Raw genomic sequence first — 20759 nt, 5'->3', positions numbered from 1 at the left:
GGTTGGGCTTCCCACTGATGCCTCAGTCACGAAGTTTCTACTCGACAGGTAAAGTTTGGCATGCTATTTGGAGAAATCCATTTAAAATCACTGCTAGTAAAAGTTAATGTAAGCTATGATTAGCTCGTGCATGCTCTCTCGTGCACACGTTTAATAGGCGTTCCCTCTCGGGAGCAGGTAGTGTTGCGCATGTGCATTTTTTCAAAAAAGTGGAGAGGGAGGTTCTTTTCTAAAATTCGGGAAAATCCTCCGCTATACCTTTAATATATCTGAGGTTTGAACAGTAAATGTTTATTACCTTCGAGTTTATACAGGTGCTGTAATTCTTAACCATAAGATCAGAATGAGCTAAAACCAGGTCAAAACACAATGGCATGTGTGATCTGCCAAAGTTAAAGTTTTAAAGTGTTTTATATCGTGATTATTTTAATTCCTTTCTGTGTAAAGCACTTTGAATGACCATATATGGTGTATGAAATGCGCCATATAAATAAGCTGGCCTTGCCTTGCCTAAAGCTCATCAATAATAAAATAGCATTCATTCATTCATTCATTCATTCATATGGAAGTTTTTTCCTAACAAAATTAACATTAAAATGAGTTTTAATTCGATTTTTGATACAGTTCATGCTTTCCCGCATGAGGAAATAAAATTGCATTTATGATTTGAGCAGCCATATTGAGAGTTTGATTTATTATTTAATAATTTGAGCATTTGATTTAACATTTAAGCAGATGTTTTGAGACTTTGATTAATTATTTTATATTTCTAAGCACTTGAATTTGAATTTTGTCAGGAAAAAACGTCCATACATTCATTCAAATCTTTTATAAAAAAGAATGTTCATAGTATTAGTTCGTTCATTTGTGTAATAAAAAACTGATTATCTTTGAGAGATTGGAGATTATTGGGGGTGACAGGTCACGCGACAGGAGGCGTTCCCGCGGTGCGCGCGCTCATTGGTTCTGGGCTCCGGTCCGAGTGTCGGTCTGTGGGTTCAGTGACTGACTCTGATGTCAGAGGAGGGGGAGAAGAACACCTGCTTCTGCGTGGGACATGGAGCGCTTGGTATGAACATGATATGTCTGTTGTTAAGTTATGTTTGTATATTTATTTGGTCTGGACGTGCATTATAATACCGTGTACACACTGAGAGCGACACAACGCAACAAAACTATATCGCTCTCACTCATAATAATCAACGAGGAACGCTTGGAGTGTAACGTTACATCTTCGGTGATTATAATGGCCATCTAATGATGTTTTTGTGGCTGTATGAACTCGGTGTGACAAGGCTTTTTGTTTCGGTTTCTTTATTGAAAGACACGGAAAACGAGCAACAAAACAACACAGTAAACATTAAAAACGTAGCAAAATTAACGTTACGCAGGACGCGCTTCTTCAAAATAATTCACCTCAATTGAAAATAAATCATTTAGGTAACGTTAAATATTTTATCAGCTTTTAGAAGTTATTGTTATATTGTTATATATAGCCTATAGGTTATATATATTGTTATATTGTTGTATCGTTCGCGCTGCTCAAGTCAGTTTAACGGTTTATTTTTTATAAGCTCGTGTCTCATGAGCCCATTCACAAAGTTAAAATAATGAGAATAATCACAATTGTATTTGTTTTGTTTTGTTTTACCCCTGTGCGTCCTTATATACATTTTAGTCCCCCCCCCCCCCAACTGCATACATTTTGGCACACGTGTATTTTTATTGGAAATTTTACTATTTAACCCCTTTAATAAATTTCCTTTAATAAATCTTAATAAATTAATAAAATGTATACTAGGTACACAAACATAGCTACACTTAGGACCTTAATGTCCCCAATGAAACCTAGATACACATTGACTCATGGGGACTAGTGTCACCGTGGGGACCTAAATTGAGGTCATGATGAGGTCAAACAGAATTATTATTATTATTTTTTTTTATTTATTTTTTTTGAAAATGTAAAAATGCAGTTTTCTGTGATGGGTAGGGTTAGGGGTAGGGTTAGTGTAAGGGGAGAAAATATACAGTTTGTACAGTATAAAAAACATTAGGTCTATGGAGAGTCCCCACAAAGATAGTAAACCTGATGTGTGTGGGAAAAAAACTCTGCAAATCATAAATCCATCCACTGTGTGTTTGCTTTGCTGGAGCTTTGCTGGAGCTTTGCTGGCATCTAATGGGGAAAATTTGGTACTGCGCCCAAACAAAATCTTACTAAAAGCTTATTTTTTGTGATATCAACCTCAAATTAGGAACACAACTTGTTTAGATTTATGGCTTTGATGTTCTTGTAGTTTTTGAGTTTTATTAAATATAGGCTATGTTTTATATAAAATATTGTTCATAAATAAATTTCATGAACTTGATGTTTCGAGTCAATTTACTACCATTTAGGTCATTTTTATCAAATTAATGTTAATATTTGTATCCGTTCAAGAACGTAAACGGCACATAACCTAAATGTAACCAACATACAATATACAATATATAAATACAATATTTAGCTTTCTTGTTGATTGAACAAGCAATATTGTGTGTATTAGATTGCTGAAGCACTGAGTGCAGAACCTGATGGCTTCTTTGACATTTTGGAGGAGAGGAGGCGGAGCAATGACTTAAGCCACGCCTTGCGGACCTTTAACCCTCAGCCATACCGTGGAGCCACACCCATTTCAGCCGCCGCTCTCAACAGGACGGTGCTTGAATCCCAGTACCTGAGCTACGTCATACAGGAGGTGAGAGAGAAAGAGTGAGATACAGTAGTTAAGATGTCATGGCAGTTTTTGTTCACTGTTTCTTGCTCACACTCACAGATCGTGGTTGAGTGCGATGAGCCGCGTGAGGCAGTTCTAGAGGAAGCGTCTGCGTTACTGGACGAGATGAGTCAAAACCTTCAGCTGGGATTCATTCGACTGCTGGGCTTCGCAATGACCAAAGTTATAAAAAGAGTGTTCAGCTCTATACATGTCAACGAGGATGGACTCACACGTGTTAGTGTTTTTCTGTCCTTTCCATTCATTAAAAATGATTTTTTTTTTTTTTTTAAGGAATGCTTCACTAAAAAAAATGTGAATTCTGTTATCATTTAGCTCCAGCAGGCCATTCAGGAGCATCCCGTCATCCTAATGCCCAATCACAGGAGCTACATGGACTTCCTTGTTCTGTCCTACATCATGTTCACTTATGACCTCTCTATCCCCGTCATTGCAGCCGGAATTCGCAAGTATCTACAGATTTTTTGTTGTAGTTGTTGGTGACCAAATCTCACAGTCACATCATGTATTTTTTTATTTTAAAGGTGCACTAAGTAATGCCCAACACTTTAGACAAATGTTTTATAATGACTAACACTCAAAGCTGTAAGGTGGGCATATCCCCTCACAGTGGCCGCTAAATGCTGTCATGTCATAACGTAAACACAAATCTGCTTAGTGCATCATCCAAATCTCCACCTTTATTTCTCTAACAGCTCTGATGGGGATGAAGCTGATTGGTGAGATGTTTCGACGGTCTGGCGCGTTCTTTATCCGTCGTGCCATTGGCTCAGACAAGCTGTACTGGGCGGTGCTGTCTGAGTATGTCAGAACGATTGTGCGGGTGAGAATTTAGTGCATGCTTTGTTATTTCTTTTTTTCCCCCTTTTTTAAAAAGAAATTATTGTACACAACCATTCAAAAGTTTAGGGTCGGTAAGATTTTTAATGATTTTAAAAGAAGTCTCTTTTGCTCAACAAGGCTGAATTTATTTGAACAAAAAATACAGTATAAAGAATAATATTGTGAAATAGTATTCAACCTTAATAGAGCTGTGTTATATTTGAATATATGTTAAAATGCAATTTATTCCTGTGATGCAAAGCTGTATTTTCAGCATCATTACTCCAGTGTCTTCAGAGTCACATGATCCTTACAGGACCCTAACATGGAGAAGGGCTCGTTTCAAAAAGAGCTTTGTACCATCTGCAATTTCAATCCTTAATAGGCTACAAAGTTGAACATTCACCTTTTTGTGTTCTTGTTGTTGCTGTTACATGTGTTTTTGTTGTTGCTGTTACATGCCAGTTGCGTGTGCTGTATGATAATCTGTGAGAACAAATTTCCCGTTAAGGGACAATAAATTATCTATCTATCTATCCTTCAGAAATCATTCTAATATGATGATTTGATGCTCAAGAAACATTTCTTAATATCATCAATATTGTAAACCGATGTGCTGCGTGATATATATATATATATATTTATATATAGGATACCGGGATACATTTTTCCAGGATTCTTTGATGACTAGAAAGTTCGAAAGAACAGCATCTTTTGTAATATTATTATTGTCTTTACCATCACTTTTCATCAGTTGAATGCATCCTTGCTGAATAAAAGATAAACAATATCTTACTGAACCCCCAAGCTTTTGAATGGTCGTGTATTTGTTAGCACTGATACTCACATTAGCAGTTTTTCTGCAGACAGGTTATGCTCCATTAGAGTTTTATGTTGAAGGATTACGGAGTAGAACGCTGAAATCTCTCACACCAAAACTGGGTAAGATTACATTTAAGATAGTAAGATGGAAATGTGAGGCTCTTTATGTTCTTGGTCCCTGAGTTCTGTTTGCACCCTCACAGGAATGATGCATATGGTGTTGGAGCCCCTTTTTAAAGGAGAGGTGTTTGACATCAGTCTGGTCCCCATCAGCATCAGTTACGAGCGTGTGTTGGAGGAGTCGCTTCTCGCTCATGAGCTGCTGGGTGTGCCTAAACCAAGAGAGACCACAGGGGTACAGCTGTTAAAGCGAGCCGAAGTCTCATGCATTTCAAAATATGAAGGAATGAACTTGGTGCTGAGCTCTTGCTGTGATCTGCAGGGTTTGCTGAAGGCCAGGACGGTTCTGAAGGAGGATTACGGCTGCATGCACGTGTGCTTTGGAAACCCTGTGTCTGTTAGAGACCTGGCCAAAGGAAAGATAAACCGCAGGCAGTACAATCTGGTACCCAGGTAATATATACACACGTGACAAAAAAAATTTTTTTTAAAAAGAGATCATGGCATGAGGAAGCAAAATTTCCTTGTGCATTTGACATATAAGAGGTCTTTGTTTCATTAAAACTTAAAGCTTAAAATTTCCTCCTCTTTCCTCATTTATTTAATCAAGCTCCGAAAACAGCTTGTTTAGATCTTGTGTAATCTGTGACATCACACAGGCAAATGCATTTGCATATGCCCGCCTCCAGAGCAAGGAAACAGCGAATAGCTATACATCATCACACCATAGGCCCCGCCCACTGGCATTCAGCCGCTTAACGGCTGACACCTGTCAACACCGGATGCGAGAGTCGCGTCAAAAGCAAATAGATTATTACGACTGACGCTGTCTGCACTGGATACGATATACAGATGTGTGTTCAGTTTCTTATGTACTCCACACTCTTGAGTCTGTCACAACAGGACAAATGGAAGAGTGAAAGAACGTTCGCATTGACACATCCAGTTTAAATTAGCTCATTTGCGTCTCTGTACAGACTTCACAAGGATCCCAGCATCGGAAACAAGTGGATGGTTTATTTCTAATGGCGTCCCAAATCGCATCAGAGGATCACATGTTTGTTTGGACCATTTGACCGCGGATTGTTTTGTAAACCCGGCACAGTGTAATGGAGAGTTCGCAAAGAAACTTGCTGAAAGATGAAGCAGCCGACTGTATTGGATCTAACAGCTGCATCACTAATTTCATAATGCTTTGTCTGTAAATTATAGTTTTATATAATGTTTTCAAAACACTTACTTTGTGTTGATACTCTTTCCTATGCAATGACGTTAGCCAATCATAACAGTGACCATTTACTGATAAGCCTTAAAGGAGCCGCCCCTTAAAAATGGATCATTTTTTTTCTGCATACAGTAAATATAAATAAACCTAAAAGAACATTAAAAAAAACCCGTCATGAACCCTTTAAATCAGTGCTGGGGTATTTATTATGAATAATGTAGTTACATTTAAAATATTATTAAATAAAAACAACAAAATTACACTGAATTATAATAAATGTATAAAAATTTTGATTTTTTTATAAAAAAAAAAAATAAATTTTTTTTTTAAAGTTTTGTTATGCTTTATATTTATATTTTTGTCTAAAAATGTCTTTACTTTTGGCAGTCTTGTGAAATAATACGATTTAAAAAATCATGGTTGCTATTCAGGCCCCCACAGTGTAAATGCAAGGTCAAGTGGACTGCATTGCATTGTGGGATATACAGTACTTCACTTCACTCTTTTTTTTTTCTTCTGTCTCATTAACAGAGACCTGCCCATGAAGCCCAATAAGGAGACACAGGAGTTTGTATCTGGTCTAGCCCACATGATCATCCGTTTGCAGGAGAGAAATGCGGTACTGAGCGCCTGGAACCTGATGGTCGTGGTTCTCCTCCAGAACCTCCAGGGCATTGATTTGGACCTGCTGACCAACAAAACCCTCTGGGTGAGGAGAATCGCCCTGCAGTTTGGAGCCCACATCAGATGGCCCAGTAAGGATACATGTAGAAATGACATTCAATAAATAAAACCTGAATAGAACATACAATCAGCTCCTTTAAAGGAAGATCATTTGTTCAGCGCCAGATACATTCTACAGACAGCTTCTGTGGCATGCAGACAATTAGCATAGAAAGTCATTTTGGCTTATTTATCAGTTTTTAAAAAAGGCACTTAGAGGGAAAGTCTGCCAAAAGTAAACATTACACATAAACATGTGAGACTAGTGTGCATTTCATATTTCATCTCCTGTTCTGGCCATGTTAGTGCAGTTATTTCTGCAAATAACAGAAATGTTTGAAAACTTACTGCAAAGTTCAGAGTAGCACATAACCAGAACTTCATCGGTTTTAAACAGTTGTCCCAATACTAAAAGCATAGTTTAGACAACTTTACATCACAAAAAACACACATATTTGTATGCAAGACAACAATATACCCTCTGGAATGCCCCATATACTTCAATGGTACAGTAAGTGCATTACTCTAAACACAATTTTTGGACAATTTGATCATTTTTTGCCTTAAAATCAACAGCAAATGCTTTCCATAGAGAAAACACTTACACAATATAGTTTGAGCTCTGTACTTCTGTATCTTTCCAAGGTTCTCTTACCAGTTTAGCTTTCTAGGTATTGTGAACAACTTGGGACGGTTCTTTAATTCTGGGACTAAAGCCAAACACGTGACTGGGATCAACAAAAAAACAACAAAACCCCCATTCAGGGCTGTTCCTATGGCAATCACACAGGATAAACAGGATAGAAGTTCTTAAATTTGTGTGTTGAGTCTTGAGGAAAGAAAAGATGCTTGTTTTAAGCCCTGTTAATTACAATAATAACTTCTTCATAGCAAAAATAATGATTTTATTGTGATATTTTTAATGGAAAAGTTTGGAAACTTCAGACTTGACCACCCTGCAACACCCTAGCAACTGTGTAGTGGGAAAACATACCATTCTCCCCCTCTTTTTGTTTTGTAGAGCATGTTTTGGATTCTGAAGTGATGTCATCGAGCATGGCCCTGCATCACTCAGTAGTGCGCTGTGAGAGGGGGCGTGTCTATTTAGTGGAGGAGGCGGGTCCAGGACCTGTCATTCAAGAGGAGGGTGTGTTCAGACGTGCTGCTGCTGTGCTCATGTGCGCCTCCTACAGGAATCAAGCAGTGCATGTATTCACACGGCCAGCTATGGTGGCAGTTGCAATCACAACAGCTGTAAGCAGCAGGACAGGTGAGTAGTATGGCTGCGTTCCGGTCCACTTTTAGACACGCACTTGCGAACTTCCCTAAGCACTTCCCCTCGGGGGAATCCCTGCCGCCATTTTGAAGCGCGTTCCACTTCGTGAAGTGGACGAGGGAAGTTTATATGGACAGACCCTCGCTCCCTCGATTTTGATCGAGGAAGCGAGTCTACTTGATATGTACACTTCAGGCAGCTCCATATACCACAATGCAACACGATTGTGATGTAATTTTTTTTTTTAAACAACTCAAACACACCTATATATACATATAGAATGCTGCATTAAACAATTTCGTAAGGGAAAAGTTGGGGAAAAAAATTGCAAAGGTTCCGGCAGTAGTGGGCACTCGTGCAACGCAAGCGATGACGTACATCCGAGTGAACGAGACGGAGGGAAGTTAGCGAGTGAAGGGCATGACAATTTTAGACTGGAACGCAGCCTATAAGAGTATCACAGGAAGTTTTCATAGGTTTCACTCACCCTCATGTTATTCACTGCAAAAAGTGTTTTCTTCTGTGGAACATTGATATTTTAAGGAATTTCCAAGAACTGATTTCAAACTTTAAGCTTTAAAATGTATGAGGAAAAAAAGCACCATAAAATGTATTTTATATTACTATGCAAACTTGTAAGGGATGAATTTCAGTGAATAAACGATACTTAAAGTCCCCATGAAATTAAAATGTAAGGTTTTTTGGCTTTTAGTATGAATATGTTAGCCTTAAGGTTATCTATAACTAAGTTAGTGTGCTCCAAAACAATGACAAAATGTACATTTAGAAGAAAAAAGCGTTATAACTTACTATGGATCAAAGGTTTTGATGACATCACTCTGCACTTCAGCTTCTTATCAGATTTTCTGTCCAATCAAATGCTCTCTAGAATCGTCCCGCCCCTACACTATAAATAGATGCTGAAGCTGCGGCTGAAATCGGTCACTTGTTCACAGTTACTATTTTCTACATGATGAATGGCACATATGGTGCAATATATTTATACAATTCAGACAGTGTAAATATGCTTTCCTTCGGGGCGAATGAAGTCTGGTTTCACGTTAGTGTCGCGTGAACCGCCGCAGCTCCGGTCCAGAGACACGACAGCACAGAGCGAATCATATGTGCGAGTCGGCGCAGATCACAAAACTTATCGGACGCATTTGAACTCTGGACAGAATGCTCTATTTTAAAGCGATGGAGGAGATCAGGAGGAGAAACGGTTAGACATTAGAAACAGAAGAGACCTCATCGATGCCATGCACCAACAAACATTACACACTTTTCAGACTACACATCCTCAGCATCACTATGTTCACTATTTTGCTTTAGTAACAGTTTCATATTAAATCTGAAATGGTAATCTATTAGACTGTAGAGCTGTCGAATGCAGCTTTGCTGAGCTCAACGGCTCTGGATGAGCTGTGATATTGGGGAGGAGCTGATCGATATGTCACACCCTATCTTCCTGTTTAAGTGCCAAATACGTCACCATATTGAATAATGCTGCGCGTTTTAGTAAGGCTTTAAATATTAGTCTGTTACTCGCTCAAAGCTATTGTATGACTCAAAAACATGACTTTTCTGGATCTCCCATTCACTTTTACACTGAAAAAGGCAGCATGTACATTCTACTAATGTTTTGTGTTCCACACAAGAAAGAAATCATGTTTGGAACGACATGAGGGTGAATATGAATTGTTATTTTTTAGCTGAACTGATCCTTAACCATTTTTGTTTCCTTTCCAGACGACGTCTTTCATCATTTTAAGTTCCTCCTGGAGCTCTTTTACAATGAGTTTGTCTTCATTCCTGGTCAAGCGGTTCAGGTGAGTCTGATTGTCTAAATGAAGCTGTGAGCGCAGCAAGCTGACTCACTAGCTTAGGACTTCAAAGTTCTTTTGTACTCAACACGAAACGTCAAATAAAAGTCTTGAATCCAGAGTTCTTCGTTTGACGGTTTAATTATGAATCTCAAAAACATAAAAAATTAAAACTTAGGATATTTACTTTTCTTACAAATTAAATGTACAGTTACGTGTAGGTCAAAAGACTGTGTTGCTCCAAAGTCCAGTGGCTTCTGACTGTTTCGCGGGTACTATTTCTTTCATACTAAATCTAACAGCCAATCAAATTACATTATACTAAATCACTGGTTAACTGTTTACATTCCAATTTCTACGTTTTATTTGCAACACAGGTTTTCTCAGGTTTTACAAAATAAACTAAAATATTTTTACTTCCATAGAAATGGCTTCAACATATCCCGGTCCCTAATTGACTAGGCCTTAACATATCAATTATCAACTTAAACTTAAACTGAAGTCATTTATACTCTTACATTCAACACTTTCTTTAATTCCTTTTAGCAAGAATCTTCTTTTCTTCATAGGCAAGTATTTAAGGTAAACGTTAACTGGAAAGTATTAACATACTTGACAACTAAATACTTTTCATAGACTATTCAAATGGTAATTTGTACTCTATTCAAGTCTTTCTCTTCTATCTTCAGTCTTCTCCCTGCAACAGACAAAGTTTAGTTATTGGTCTTTGAATGATACTGATCTTCGTCCGAACCTCAGCACTTCTGACAACGCCTTTGGAGTCAGGTATCACTCTTATGACTCTGCCTAACATCCAGGAGTTTCTTGGCAGAAACGAATCTGCGACGAGAACGACATCTCCAACCTTGAAACTTCTACTTAAGCCGAGCCATTTTTGCCGTTCTTGCAGAAGCGGTAAGTATTCGTGAGTCCACCTTCGCCAGAACAGATCCACCATATATTGTATTTGTCTCCAGCGTCGGCGGGCGTAGACATCATCCTTAGTAAACACACCAGGTGGAAAACTAGGCTGTGTTTTCAATGCAAGCAGATGATTGGGCGTCAGCGGCTCGAGGTCGTTTGGGTGATCTGTGTTTGTGGTTAAGGGTCTCCCATTGATGATGCTCTCAACTTCACATAGGAGAGTGTGTAGTCCTTCATCTTCTAAGAGCTGTTGCTTCACAACAGAGCTCAGCACTTTTCTCACGGTGCGAATTTGTCGCTCCCAGATACCGCCGTGGTGAGACGCAGCAGGCGGGTTGAAAATCCATTGCACACCCTTTTTCATCATTACTTCATTGATACGAGACTGATCCAGCTCTGCCAATGCCTCACGCAGCTCTCGTTCAGCGCCGACAAAGTTCGTGCCATTGTCAGAACGAATAATTGACACTTGACCTCTTCTGGCTTGAAAACGCCGTATGGCATTAATACATGAATCGGTGTCAAGAGAATGGGCTACTTCTATATGCACTGCCCTGACAGTTAAACATGTAAAGAGCACTCCATAACGCTTAACCTTTGCACGTCCTCTTCTGACCTCGAAAGGTCCAAAATAATCCACACCCGTGTTGGTGAAGGGTGGTTTGTCAGGGAGCAGACGGTCTTGTGGCAGATCCGCCATTTTCTGCTCTCCTACCTTTGCATGCAGTCTTCTGCAGAGGTTGCACTCTGAAATCACTTTTCTTGCTGCTGCATTGGCTCTTGGTATCCAATACCGTTGTCGCAATATGGCTAAGACATGGTTCCTACCTCCATGTCCACACTCTTGATGGATGTGGTGGAGAATGAGGTGAGCTATTCTGTGCTGTTTATGCAGAATGGCAGGATGCTTGGCCTCCTCAGGCATCGCCGATCTGTTCAAACGTCCTCCTACTCTCAACACATCATCTTGCAAATATGGATCCAGTTTGAAGATAGAACTGTTCTTTTTCACACGGGAACTTGCCGACTGCAAGGCTTGTATCTCCTCTGTGTAAGCTTGTTTCTGACTGTATTTAACCAGTTCAATTTCAGCTCTGGATAGATCTTCCACGGTGAGTTTTCTTTTTTCCAGGTTCTTCTTGCACATCACCATTTGCTGTTCAACTATAGATCTACATTTCTCTGGATCATTCTCATTTTGCTGTATGTTCTGCTCAAACTCTTTTCTTTTCTCGCTCAGGTGTCGTAACATCCTTCTCAAGAGCAAAATCCAGGCTGCCGCCTTTTTCAGCTTATGCCAACTGGAGTAATACTCAACGAGCTGGTTCAGTGGATCTGTGCACTCGTTTGAGTTTGTGCATGACACTGCAGCGGACGTCTTCACCTCAACATCATCTTCAGTCAGGTAAGGACACTGTTCAGGTTGTTCCGGCCATTCAACACCCTTTCGCAGGAAACTAGGCCCCTGAAACCAGCTCTTACTTTCTATGAAGCTCTGGATCTTCAAACCTCTTGAAGCCTGATCTGCTGGATTTTGTGAGGTATTGACATACTTCCACTGAGAAGATGTAGTCGCTTCTCTAATGAAAGAGACACGGTTTGCCACAAACGTCTTGAAACGAAGGGCATCGTTTTCGATGTACTTCAGTACTGTTGTACTATCCGTCCAGAAGACTGACTCCATCAGGGGAAGTTCAAGTTCTTCTTTCAACATCTGATCGATCTTGACTGCAACAGTCGCTGCTGTCAACTCCATTCTCGGGATCGTAATCTGTTTGAGTGGAGTGACTCTGGACTTTCCCATCAAGAATGATACATGTTTCTCACCCCGGTCATTTGTCAACAAGAGATACGACACAACGCCATACCCATCTTGACTAGCGTCTGAGAAATTGTGGATTTGAGCAGTGTTTGTGGGCCCAAATGCAGAGGGTTTGAAACATCTGTTCAGACTGAGTTCTGAAAGCTTGTCTAAGTCTGTCAGCCACTTCATCCATGTCCGGCATGATTTTTCGTTGATCTCTTCATCCCAACCTTTCTTCTCTTGGCAGAGATCTCTTAAAATGAGCTTGATAGGTAGTAGGAGTGGTGCCAAAAAACCCATTGGGTCATACACTGAACTGACTACAGATAAAATGCCCCGTCTGGTGCATGGCTTGTCCGGCAGATATATTTTGAACCTGAAGCTGTCAGAACTTGTACACCACTGTACGCCTAATGCCCGTTCCACTGGCAACTCATCATACTCCAAATCGAGATCTTTGACTTCAGCCGCTCGTTCGTGGTCAGGAATAGATCCCAACAGGGCTCTGCTGTTGCTGACCCACTTAGTCAAATGGAAACCACCACTGGCACACAACGTCATCAGCTCTCTCGCAAGAGCAACGGCTTTGTCTTCTGTGGCTACTGACTTCAAACAGTCATCCACATAGAAGTTCTTGAGGACTGTCTGGGTGGCTTCAGGGGTACTCTTTGATGCTGCATCTTCTGCTGTTCTTCTTAATGCATATGACGCACAACTAGGGGATGATGTAGCACCGAACAGATGCACACACATTCTGTACTCTTCTGCTTCCACATTCAGATTACCATCTGGCCACCAGAGAAAGCGTAGCATATCTGTGTCCGTGTCTGGAATCCACACCTGGTAAAACATGGACTCGATATCTGCCATCATGGCGACATGCTCCTGTCTGAATCTCAGCAACACTCCGATGAGGGTGTTAGTTAGGTCAGGCCCTTGCAACAACTGGTCATTTAGCGATACACCTTGGTAAGTTGCTGCACAGTCAAAGACGACTCTGAGTTTCTTCTTTTTTGGATGGTACACCCCATGGTGTGGAATGAACCATACTCTTCCATCACTGCGAATCAACTGTTCTTCTGGAATCCTTACTGCATAGCCTTTTTCCAGTATGTTGTCCATAAAAGCCTTGTACTCTTGAAAGAAATCTGCATTCCTATTGAACTTCCTTTTCAAAGAGTTAAGCCCCTGTTCAGCAATACCACGGTTGCACGGCATCTTCACCTTGTCATCCTTCAAAGGCAACTTGATGCGGAAGTGACCATTCACGAGCTGGGCTGATGTTGTCACTGTATGCATGAACTTCTTATCATGTTGCGACTGTTCTCGTCTGTCGTCACATCTTCTTTCTGGAAAATCTGCATTGTAGTGCTTTATCAGCATGTCATCAACGCTAATCAAAGAAATACGGTTGACAAGGAAACTTTGTCTTTTGCCATCATCTGATTCCTTCTCTTGGCATCTGCTGATTGGCCCATTGACAACCCAGCCTAGAGCTGTCTTCACAGCATATGGTCCGTCGTTCTGGCTATTAATGATCTCCCATGGCTCCATGGCTTTGTACGCATTGACACCGATGAGCAGACCAACTTCTGCTTCAAGTTTTGGGAGATGGACTCGACTCAGGTAAGACCACTTCTCCAAATCTTTCTTCTGTGGGATGTTGGCCTTTTTTGCAGGTATATCTGGCTGAGTATACACATTGGGAAGCTGAATGTAATCTTGCTCCTCTAAGCCACACACCTCCAAATCAGTAAGTTCATAGCTATTCACTTTCTGTTCTTGCGTTATAGTACGAAGCAGGAACTCTGTCTTTCTGCCTCGCATATTCAACTTCTTTGCCAATTCTTCAGTGCAGAAAGTCGCTGTACTTCCTTGATCCAGGAAAGCATAGGTCTTGATTATCTTTGTGTCTTTCTTGTGTTTTATCTGCACAGGTACGATGGGAAGAATACACTCACTACTCCCGGCCCCAGTATGGTCACCTGTTCTGCACCCTGCAGACACGAGAGCACTTGTGACTTCACTTGTACTTTGTGAGCTGTCATCTGCACTGTTGTTCTTTGATGAAGCATCTTCTTTAACAATGTGCAAGATAGCTGGGTGCTTGAATGAACAATCTGGACAAGAGGCCCTTTTTTTACAGTCCTTGGACATATGACCTGCCGTCAGACACCCAAAACAAAGACCGTTCGTTTTCAAGAACTGAATCCTTTCTTTCAATGGCTGTTCTCGAATCTTGTTGCACACATTTAGTGCATGGTTCTTCTGGCAGTAAAGACAGGGACTTTGAAAGACACTTGCTGACTTGACTGCAAAAGGTTTCTTTTCAGGTTGGCTTTTACTGACATTATTTTCAGTAGCAGACACATTCACAGCAAAGCTGCTTCTTTTAAACTCACTTTTTCTAATGCTTGGTTGCTTTTTTGAGTTGTTCTGATTACTTGAAGTGGAGTCCAGGATGTCTCCAAACAGCGGGTCATTGGCAACCTTTGCTTGACGGTGCACATATTCCACTAAATCAGGAAATCTGGCTCTTTTTCTTGTTCTTTCTTGAATGTCATAAGCGTAACTTCTCCATCTTTCTTTCAGTTTGAATGGAAGTTTGGATAAAATGAACTTCATGTTGGTAGGATTGTTCATTTCGTCCATATAGTCCACATCATTCACTGTGTTACAACATCCTACTAAGAACAAAGCAAAAGCATTCAATCCTTTTCTATCTTCTGGCCTTATCTGAGGCCATTCCATAGCCTTCTTGATATAAGCTGTAGCGATGGCCATTTCATCTCCATAGTGACGATCAAGCAGTTCTCTGGCTTCTTTATAAGCTCTGTCAGGTCTCATGTGCTCACAGCTCCGAACGAGGTCAAGTGGCTCTCCACTCGTGAACTGCTCAAGATAGTACAGCCGGTCTTGATGACTGTCTGTTTTACTGTCAATAGCATGCTCGAATGCCCTTATGAAAGATCTGTAAGTCATAGGATCTCCTGTAAATGTGGGTATGTCTCTTTGAGGCAGTTGAGACAAACTCTGTTGTTTAATGAGCATCTTGGTGACTTCATTTTGACGCCGTAGCACTTCGTGCAGGCTATCTGTAGAAGAATCAGTGTGATCATGAGGATTAAGATGTGGCGTGCTGCTGACAACATCAAACCTTGACAACGACTTTCTTCTCTCTGAAGCACCAACTTGAGTGGCTGGCTTTGGATTGAATGTAAGGAATGTCTTATCAGCTGATACACTGTTCTTTTCTTGTCTACGCATGGGTTCAAATCTGGGTCCTAAAGGTGGCTCTAATAAATCATATTTAGATTCCTGAGCATCTTCAAAATCTTCGTACACCTTTAGTTTGGCATCTGAAGCAGCAAGCTCAGTTTCAAGCTCTAATTCCTCTTTTCTAATTCTCAAGCGAATTTCTTCCTGCTCTATTGCTTCTCTCTTTTTTATTGCTGCAGCTCTTGCCAACAGTGCTTCACGTTCAGCTTTAATTCTCAGCATTGCAGAATTAGTACTGGAAGTGTGGCTTACCACGGAGTTAGCTCTAGACACACTATCATGTGGCTTAATAGCATCTTCTTCATCTTTTAAGACATCTGCAATCCATTTGTTTGTGTTTTCTATTAACTGCTGAAATTCCGAATATCTGTTCTTGAAAGCATCTTGATCCGCTTTCTTATCATCTTCATCTATTAACTCACACAATTCTTCATTAATCCGTTCATACTCTCTTACGCATCTTTCAAACCTTAGCAATGTTTCATCTTTAATGAGATTAACATTGTGTTCATTTTCCTTCAATTTGGCTAAATCATTCTTCTGTTTGGTTATTTGTGCCAACTTTCCCTTGCGTTCTCCTTTCAGCCTTTGTAGTTTCTCCTCTACAGCCTTTAATGTGGGCTTTGGCGCCCTCTTTTGGTCAACACATGCAGCTGCGCTTTCATCTGCCATGTCATGTCACTTTAAAATCTTCACACAGAAAACTGTCACAATTCCTATTGTACAGCTTCTAATCTTCTTATAAACACTCGTTTAAAAGAGTCACTGATGTGCAAGATTTCTTTATGTAAAGCTCTATGACTTTCAGAACGAAATATCCAGAGAGCACTTACTGTCACTTTTAGACGATGAAGAAAATATCAGACCTGTTCCAGGGAAAGTTTCATTCAGCCGACTCACACTGCAGGTAGGCTACCTCTGACTTTCTTTCTGTCTTTTTTGAGCTGCGATGTAGTTTTCGTCCGTATTGGTCTGTTATCTTTATCATCCGCTAGCGAGTTTCCCTCAGATAAGCCAGAGAATGTCGGCCCAGTCGATTAGCACGCCGTCATCACGAGCGAGCGCATCTTTTTTTTTTTTTTTTTTTTTTTTTGCGATCTTCTCACGCGGCTCGTCTTTCGGATTCGTCGAGCAATCTTCTTTCACTCGATATTTTAACTATGTCGAGCAGTCTTTTGACTTGGATGTGAGCGCAGCAAGCTGACTCACTAGCTTAGGACTTCAAAGTTCTTTTGTACTCAACACGAAACGTCAAATAAAAGTCTTGAATCCAGAGTTCTTCGTTTGACGGTTTAATTATGAATCTCAAAAACATAAAAAATTAAAACTTAGGATATTTACTTTTCTTACAAATTAAATGTACAGTTACGTGTAGGTCAAAAGACTGTGTTGCTCCAAAGTCCAGTGGCTTCTGACTGTTTCGCGGGTACTATTTCTTTCATACTAAATCTAACAGCCAATCAAATTACATTATACTAAATCACTGGTTAACTGTTTACATTCCAATTTCTACGTTTTATTTGCAACACAGGTTTTCTCAGGTTTTACAAAATAAACTAAAATATTTTTACTTCCATAGAAATGGCTTCAACATATGCTGTTGAACAACAGGACATCCATCTAAACATCTGCCTCTCTCTCAGGACTATGAGGAGGGCTGCTTTTTGCTCCAGCAGTCCGGTGTGATCGGCCGCTCTGATGAAGAGGTCCACGTGAGAGACGACGGCCAGGAAACCATCGTCTTCCTCAGAGCCATTCTGCAGCCTTTTATTGAGAGTTACCAGGTGACTGTAATCATCTACACAATTGTCCAGGCAGTTCACCATGTCGATTGGTGAGTAAGAGGATGTTGAACACGTCAGCACTGATATCAGTGTGTTTAGGTGGTGTTTAGGTACCTGTGTGAAGAGAGCTCGCAGACATTCAGAGAGAAGATGTTTTCAACCAGCATCCGCAGTTTCATTATGAAGCTCCTCATTTCAGGTGTGGGCCATTTTCAGTTGAAGACTTTTGTGAAATAACCTTGATGATTACGTTACAGTCTCTCAGGTAAAGTTACGTCTCTGTCTCAGGTGAAGTTCAGTCGTGTGAGGGTTTATCATCTGACCTACAGAGGAACGTTCTCTCATCTTTGCTCAGGATGGCTGCTGTGACCAAAACTACAGTGTAAACAGATACAACTCACATCTAAGAAATGAACTTTGAAATTTAAATGGATTTATGAGCACAGAAATGAAGATAATAACAATAAGATGTCTCTCTTTATCTCAGCGACGACCAGAATGAGTTTAGAGTGAATAAAGCTGCGGTGAAGAGAATATGGGACACGCTGAGTAAGATTATTGATTGATTTTTGTTCTGATCTACTATCTTTCGTTTTGCTGGAAACTAAAGGGTATATCTGCTCTGTTTGAGTAGTGTAATGTGTTGTACTTTCTCTTCTTCATGACAGATGATGGATGGACCCCTCGAATCAGTGTAGACGCCAGACTGTGATGAGAAGAATTGGACTACAGCTACTATCAAATCTTTTATTGTAGAAGTGCTAAAAAGTATTAGTACAATATGTGTTTTTAGTGTCAAACACAGAGTTAACCTGCAGTAGCAGCTCTAGATGTAGAACTGCAGCTATTTTGGACTGTTATGGCAATACAGATCATTTCATTTTGTGAAAATGTGAAAATCATACAGACAATAATTATATTTAACAGCAAAATATACTTATCTTTTAAGTATATTTATCAAGCAATTTCATGTTTTTAAATTTGATAATTGCATTAATGAAATAATTTTTTAATTACATATTTTTTTTAATATATTTTTGTATGATATCATTGTAATAAAATCTTGATTACGTGCATTCCTTTGTTGATCGAAGCAACACAAAGAAACATGAAATAAAGTCTCTTCAAAGAAAAGACAGAAAGTCAACCATAAATCATATAAACACATATGTTAAAGGGATAGTTTACCCAAAATTTGTTTAATTGTGTCATAATTTTCTCACCCTCATTTTGCTCCAAACCTTTTTGAGTTGTCTTTCCGCTGAACACAAAAGAAGATATTTTAAAGGATGTTGGCAATCAAACATTTGACGGTAGCCATTGACTTCCATAGTAGGAACAAAAAATACTATGGAGATCAATGGGTGTCATCAACTGGCTGGTTACCAACATTCCTTAAAATATCTTCTTTTGTGTTAAACAGAAGAAAGTCAACAATTTTGGAACAACATTTTTGGGTGACCTATCCCTTTAAGAAGATATGTAGTTAGCAACAGGTAAATCGTTTACAGCACCTTTAAAAGAAGTTTGTCAAAGCTTGCAACTTAACATACTGTACTAATGAACGACTTTCCCCCCCACATAATCCTTTGATCCAGTTAATAAATAGGTTATATTTTAAATCTGCTTTTATGTCCCATTGAAGAAGAAAACAAGTCTCGAGGGTGAGTAAAATAAGACAGAAATGCAATTTCTGGGTGAACTATCCTTTCAAGAAATCGTAAACCTTCCCCCCCCCCTTTTTACTCCCTTTTCCTGTCAATGGATCAACAGCGTGTAGGTATTCCTCCACTTGTCTTCTTTGTTTCTCTATTCGCTCTCTCTGTTGATTCTGCTCTTTCACCCATTCCACGTCGCCTTTAAAGAGCACCATCTGTTGCAGCCAGCGCGCCGTGGACAATACGAGAAACAGCGCCCCCTGCAGGACGTGTCTGAAAGCGACACACACAGACGACACGACTGCCAGCAACTGAGAGAGAGACTCCCACAGAAAACACACTCCCTCCAGGTAATGAACAGCCGCTTTACGTAAATACGGAAAGAGGTACAATAGGAGCTCTTTATCGTCGAGAGACGACATCATGTTATCAGAGTCATTAACACGTGGCTCGATAAAAACTTTCCAGGCAGCTTTGGCGAAGTGTTGAGCGGCATGACGTAGAGGCAAGAGCGCCAGGTACAGCTGACACGTCGCGGTTGCCAAAGTTTGAAGAAACAAACGACACTCGTTAATTGCTTTTCCTGTGAATTACAAAAACCCCTTACCGTTTCAAAAATCAGAAAATGTGGTTACACTTTATTTGACAGTGCCCTTGTTACATATTTAGCCTATACCATAGTAATAACAGTAAACATGCAACTAATCTGTGTGGCAGAATATTTTAAAACCCCCTGAAAAGAAAAAAAGTCTAAAATTGTTTACCATCCACGAATAAAAGTATCCAAATCACCAACAGGATCCCCATCCACATTTTGATGATGACTGAGATCCTCGGATAGTCGTGAATGTGGAATGACGGTCTGTTTGTGAGAAACGAAACTCAAGATAAGCAGGTTCTTAAAGGGATACTCCACTTTTTTTGGAAATAGGCTCATTTTACAACTCCCCCAGAGTTAAACAGTTGAGTTTTACCGTTTTCGAATCCATCCAGCCGAGTTTCTGATATTTAGAAGAATATCAGTAACCAGACAGTTTCTGGTCTCATTGACTTCCATAGTAGGAAAAAATATATACTATGGAAGTCAATGAGACCAGAAACTGTCTGGTTACTGATATTCTTCTAAATATCAGAAACTCGGCTGAATGGATTCGAAAACGGTAAAACTCAACCGTTTAACTCTGGGGGAGTTGTAAAATGAGCCTATTTCCAAAAAAAGTGGAGTATCCCTTTAAGGTGAACGTCACAGTGCTGTGACAGCTATTGTTACCATATGGTGCCAGCAGTGTCATTGATAAAACGATATTCCCTGTTGTTATGGACACATTTCGAAGACAGTGATATGCATTCCCTCAATTATTAACATCATAAATCTAGCAAAGTCTTTCACTTTTAAAATAGGTAATATAGTTCCTTGCACATCTGATTTAATCGTATAGGGGCGTGGAAGGTATTAAAATACATATAGCCTATGTACACATACTTGAGTGTGTAGATTTATGTTTGTTATATATGTATAGCATATGACCAAAAACAGTCGACAAGTGTGACATCCCTGACCAAGTTGATCAGTGTGATGTTAATGATCTACACTCACACCATAAGAAAGACATGACAAGGGTGATTTTAGCACAAAAACAGTACATTTAATTCAAGTGTTCCCCAGCACAAGTGCACAGGAAAGAAGCCGTTGTCCGGCCGTCTCTCCTTTCACGGCGT

The 20759-nt window shown here is 39.9% G+C and overlaps 1 protein-coding gene across 1 annotated transcript; it reads left to right on the top strand.

The window, feature by feature from the left end:
- Positions 1–963: 963 nt before the first annotated feature.
- gnpat2 (glyceronephosphate O-acyltransferase 2) lies at positions 964–18458 on the top strand. Its single transcript, XM_084432904.1, has 16 exons — positions 964–1069; positions 2550–2741; positions 2820–2996; positions 3096–3225; positions 3476–3603; positions 4469–4544; positions 4628–4779; positions 4867–4997; positions 6301–6524; positions 7514–7762; positions 9518–9597; positions 17242–17382; positions 17482–17581; positions 17671–17764; positions 17870–17931; positions 18051–18458. Exons 1-16 carry the CDS (start codon positions 1058–1060, stop codon positions 18092–18094), a joined length of 1992 nt encoding a protein of 663 aa, XP_084289030.1. The 5' UTR covers positions 964–1057; the 3' UTR covers positions 18095–18458.
- The last annotated feature ends 2301 nt before the right edge of the window (positions 18459–20759 follow it).

This window comes from Rutilus rutilus, assembly GCF_951802725.1.
Source record: "Rutilus rutilus genome assembly, chromosome: 15".
Classification (NCBI taxonomy): Eukaryota; Metazoa; Chordata; class Actinopteri; order Cypriniformes; family Leuciscidae; genus Rutilus; species Rutilus rutilus.
This window is presented reverse-complemented; position numbering and strand designations above follow the sequence as displayed.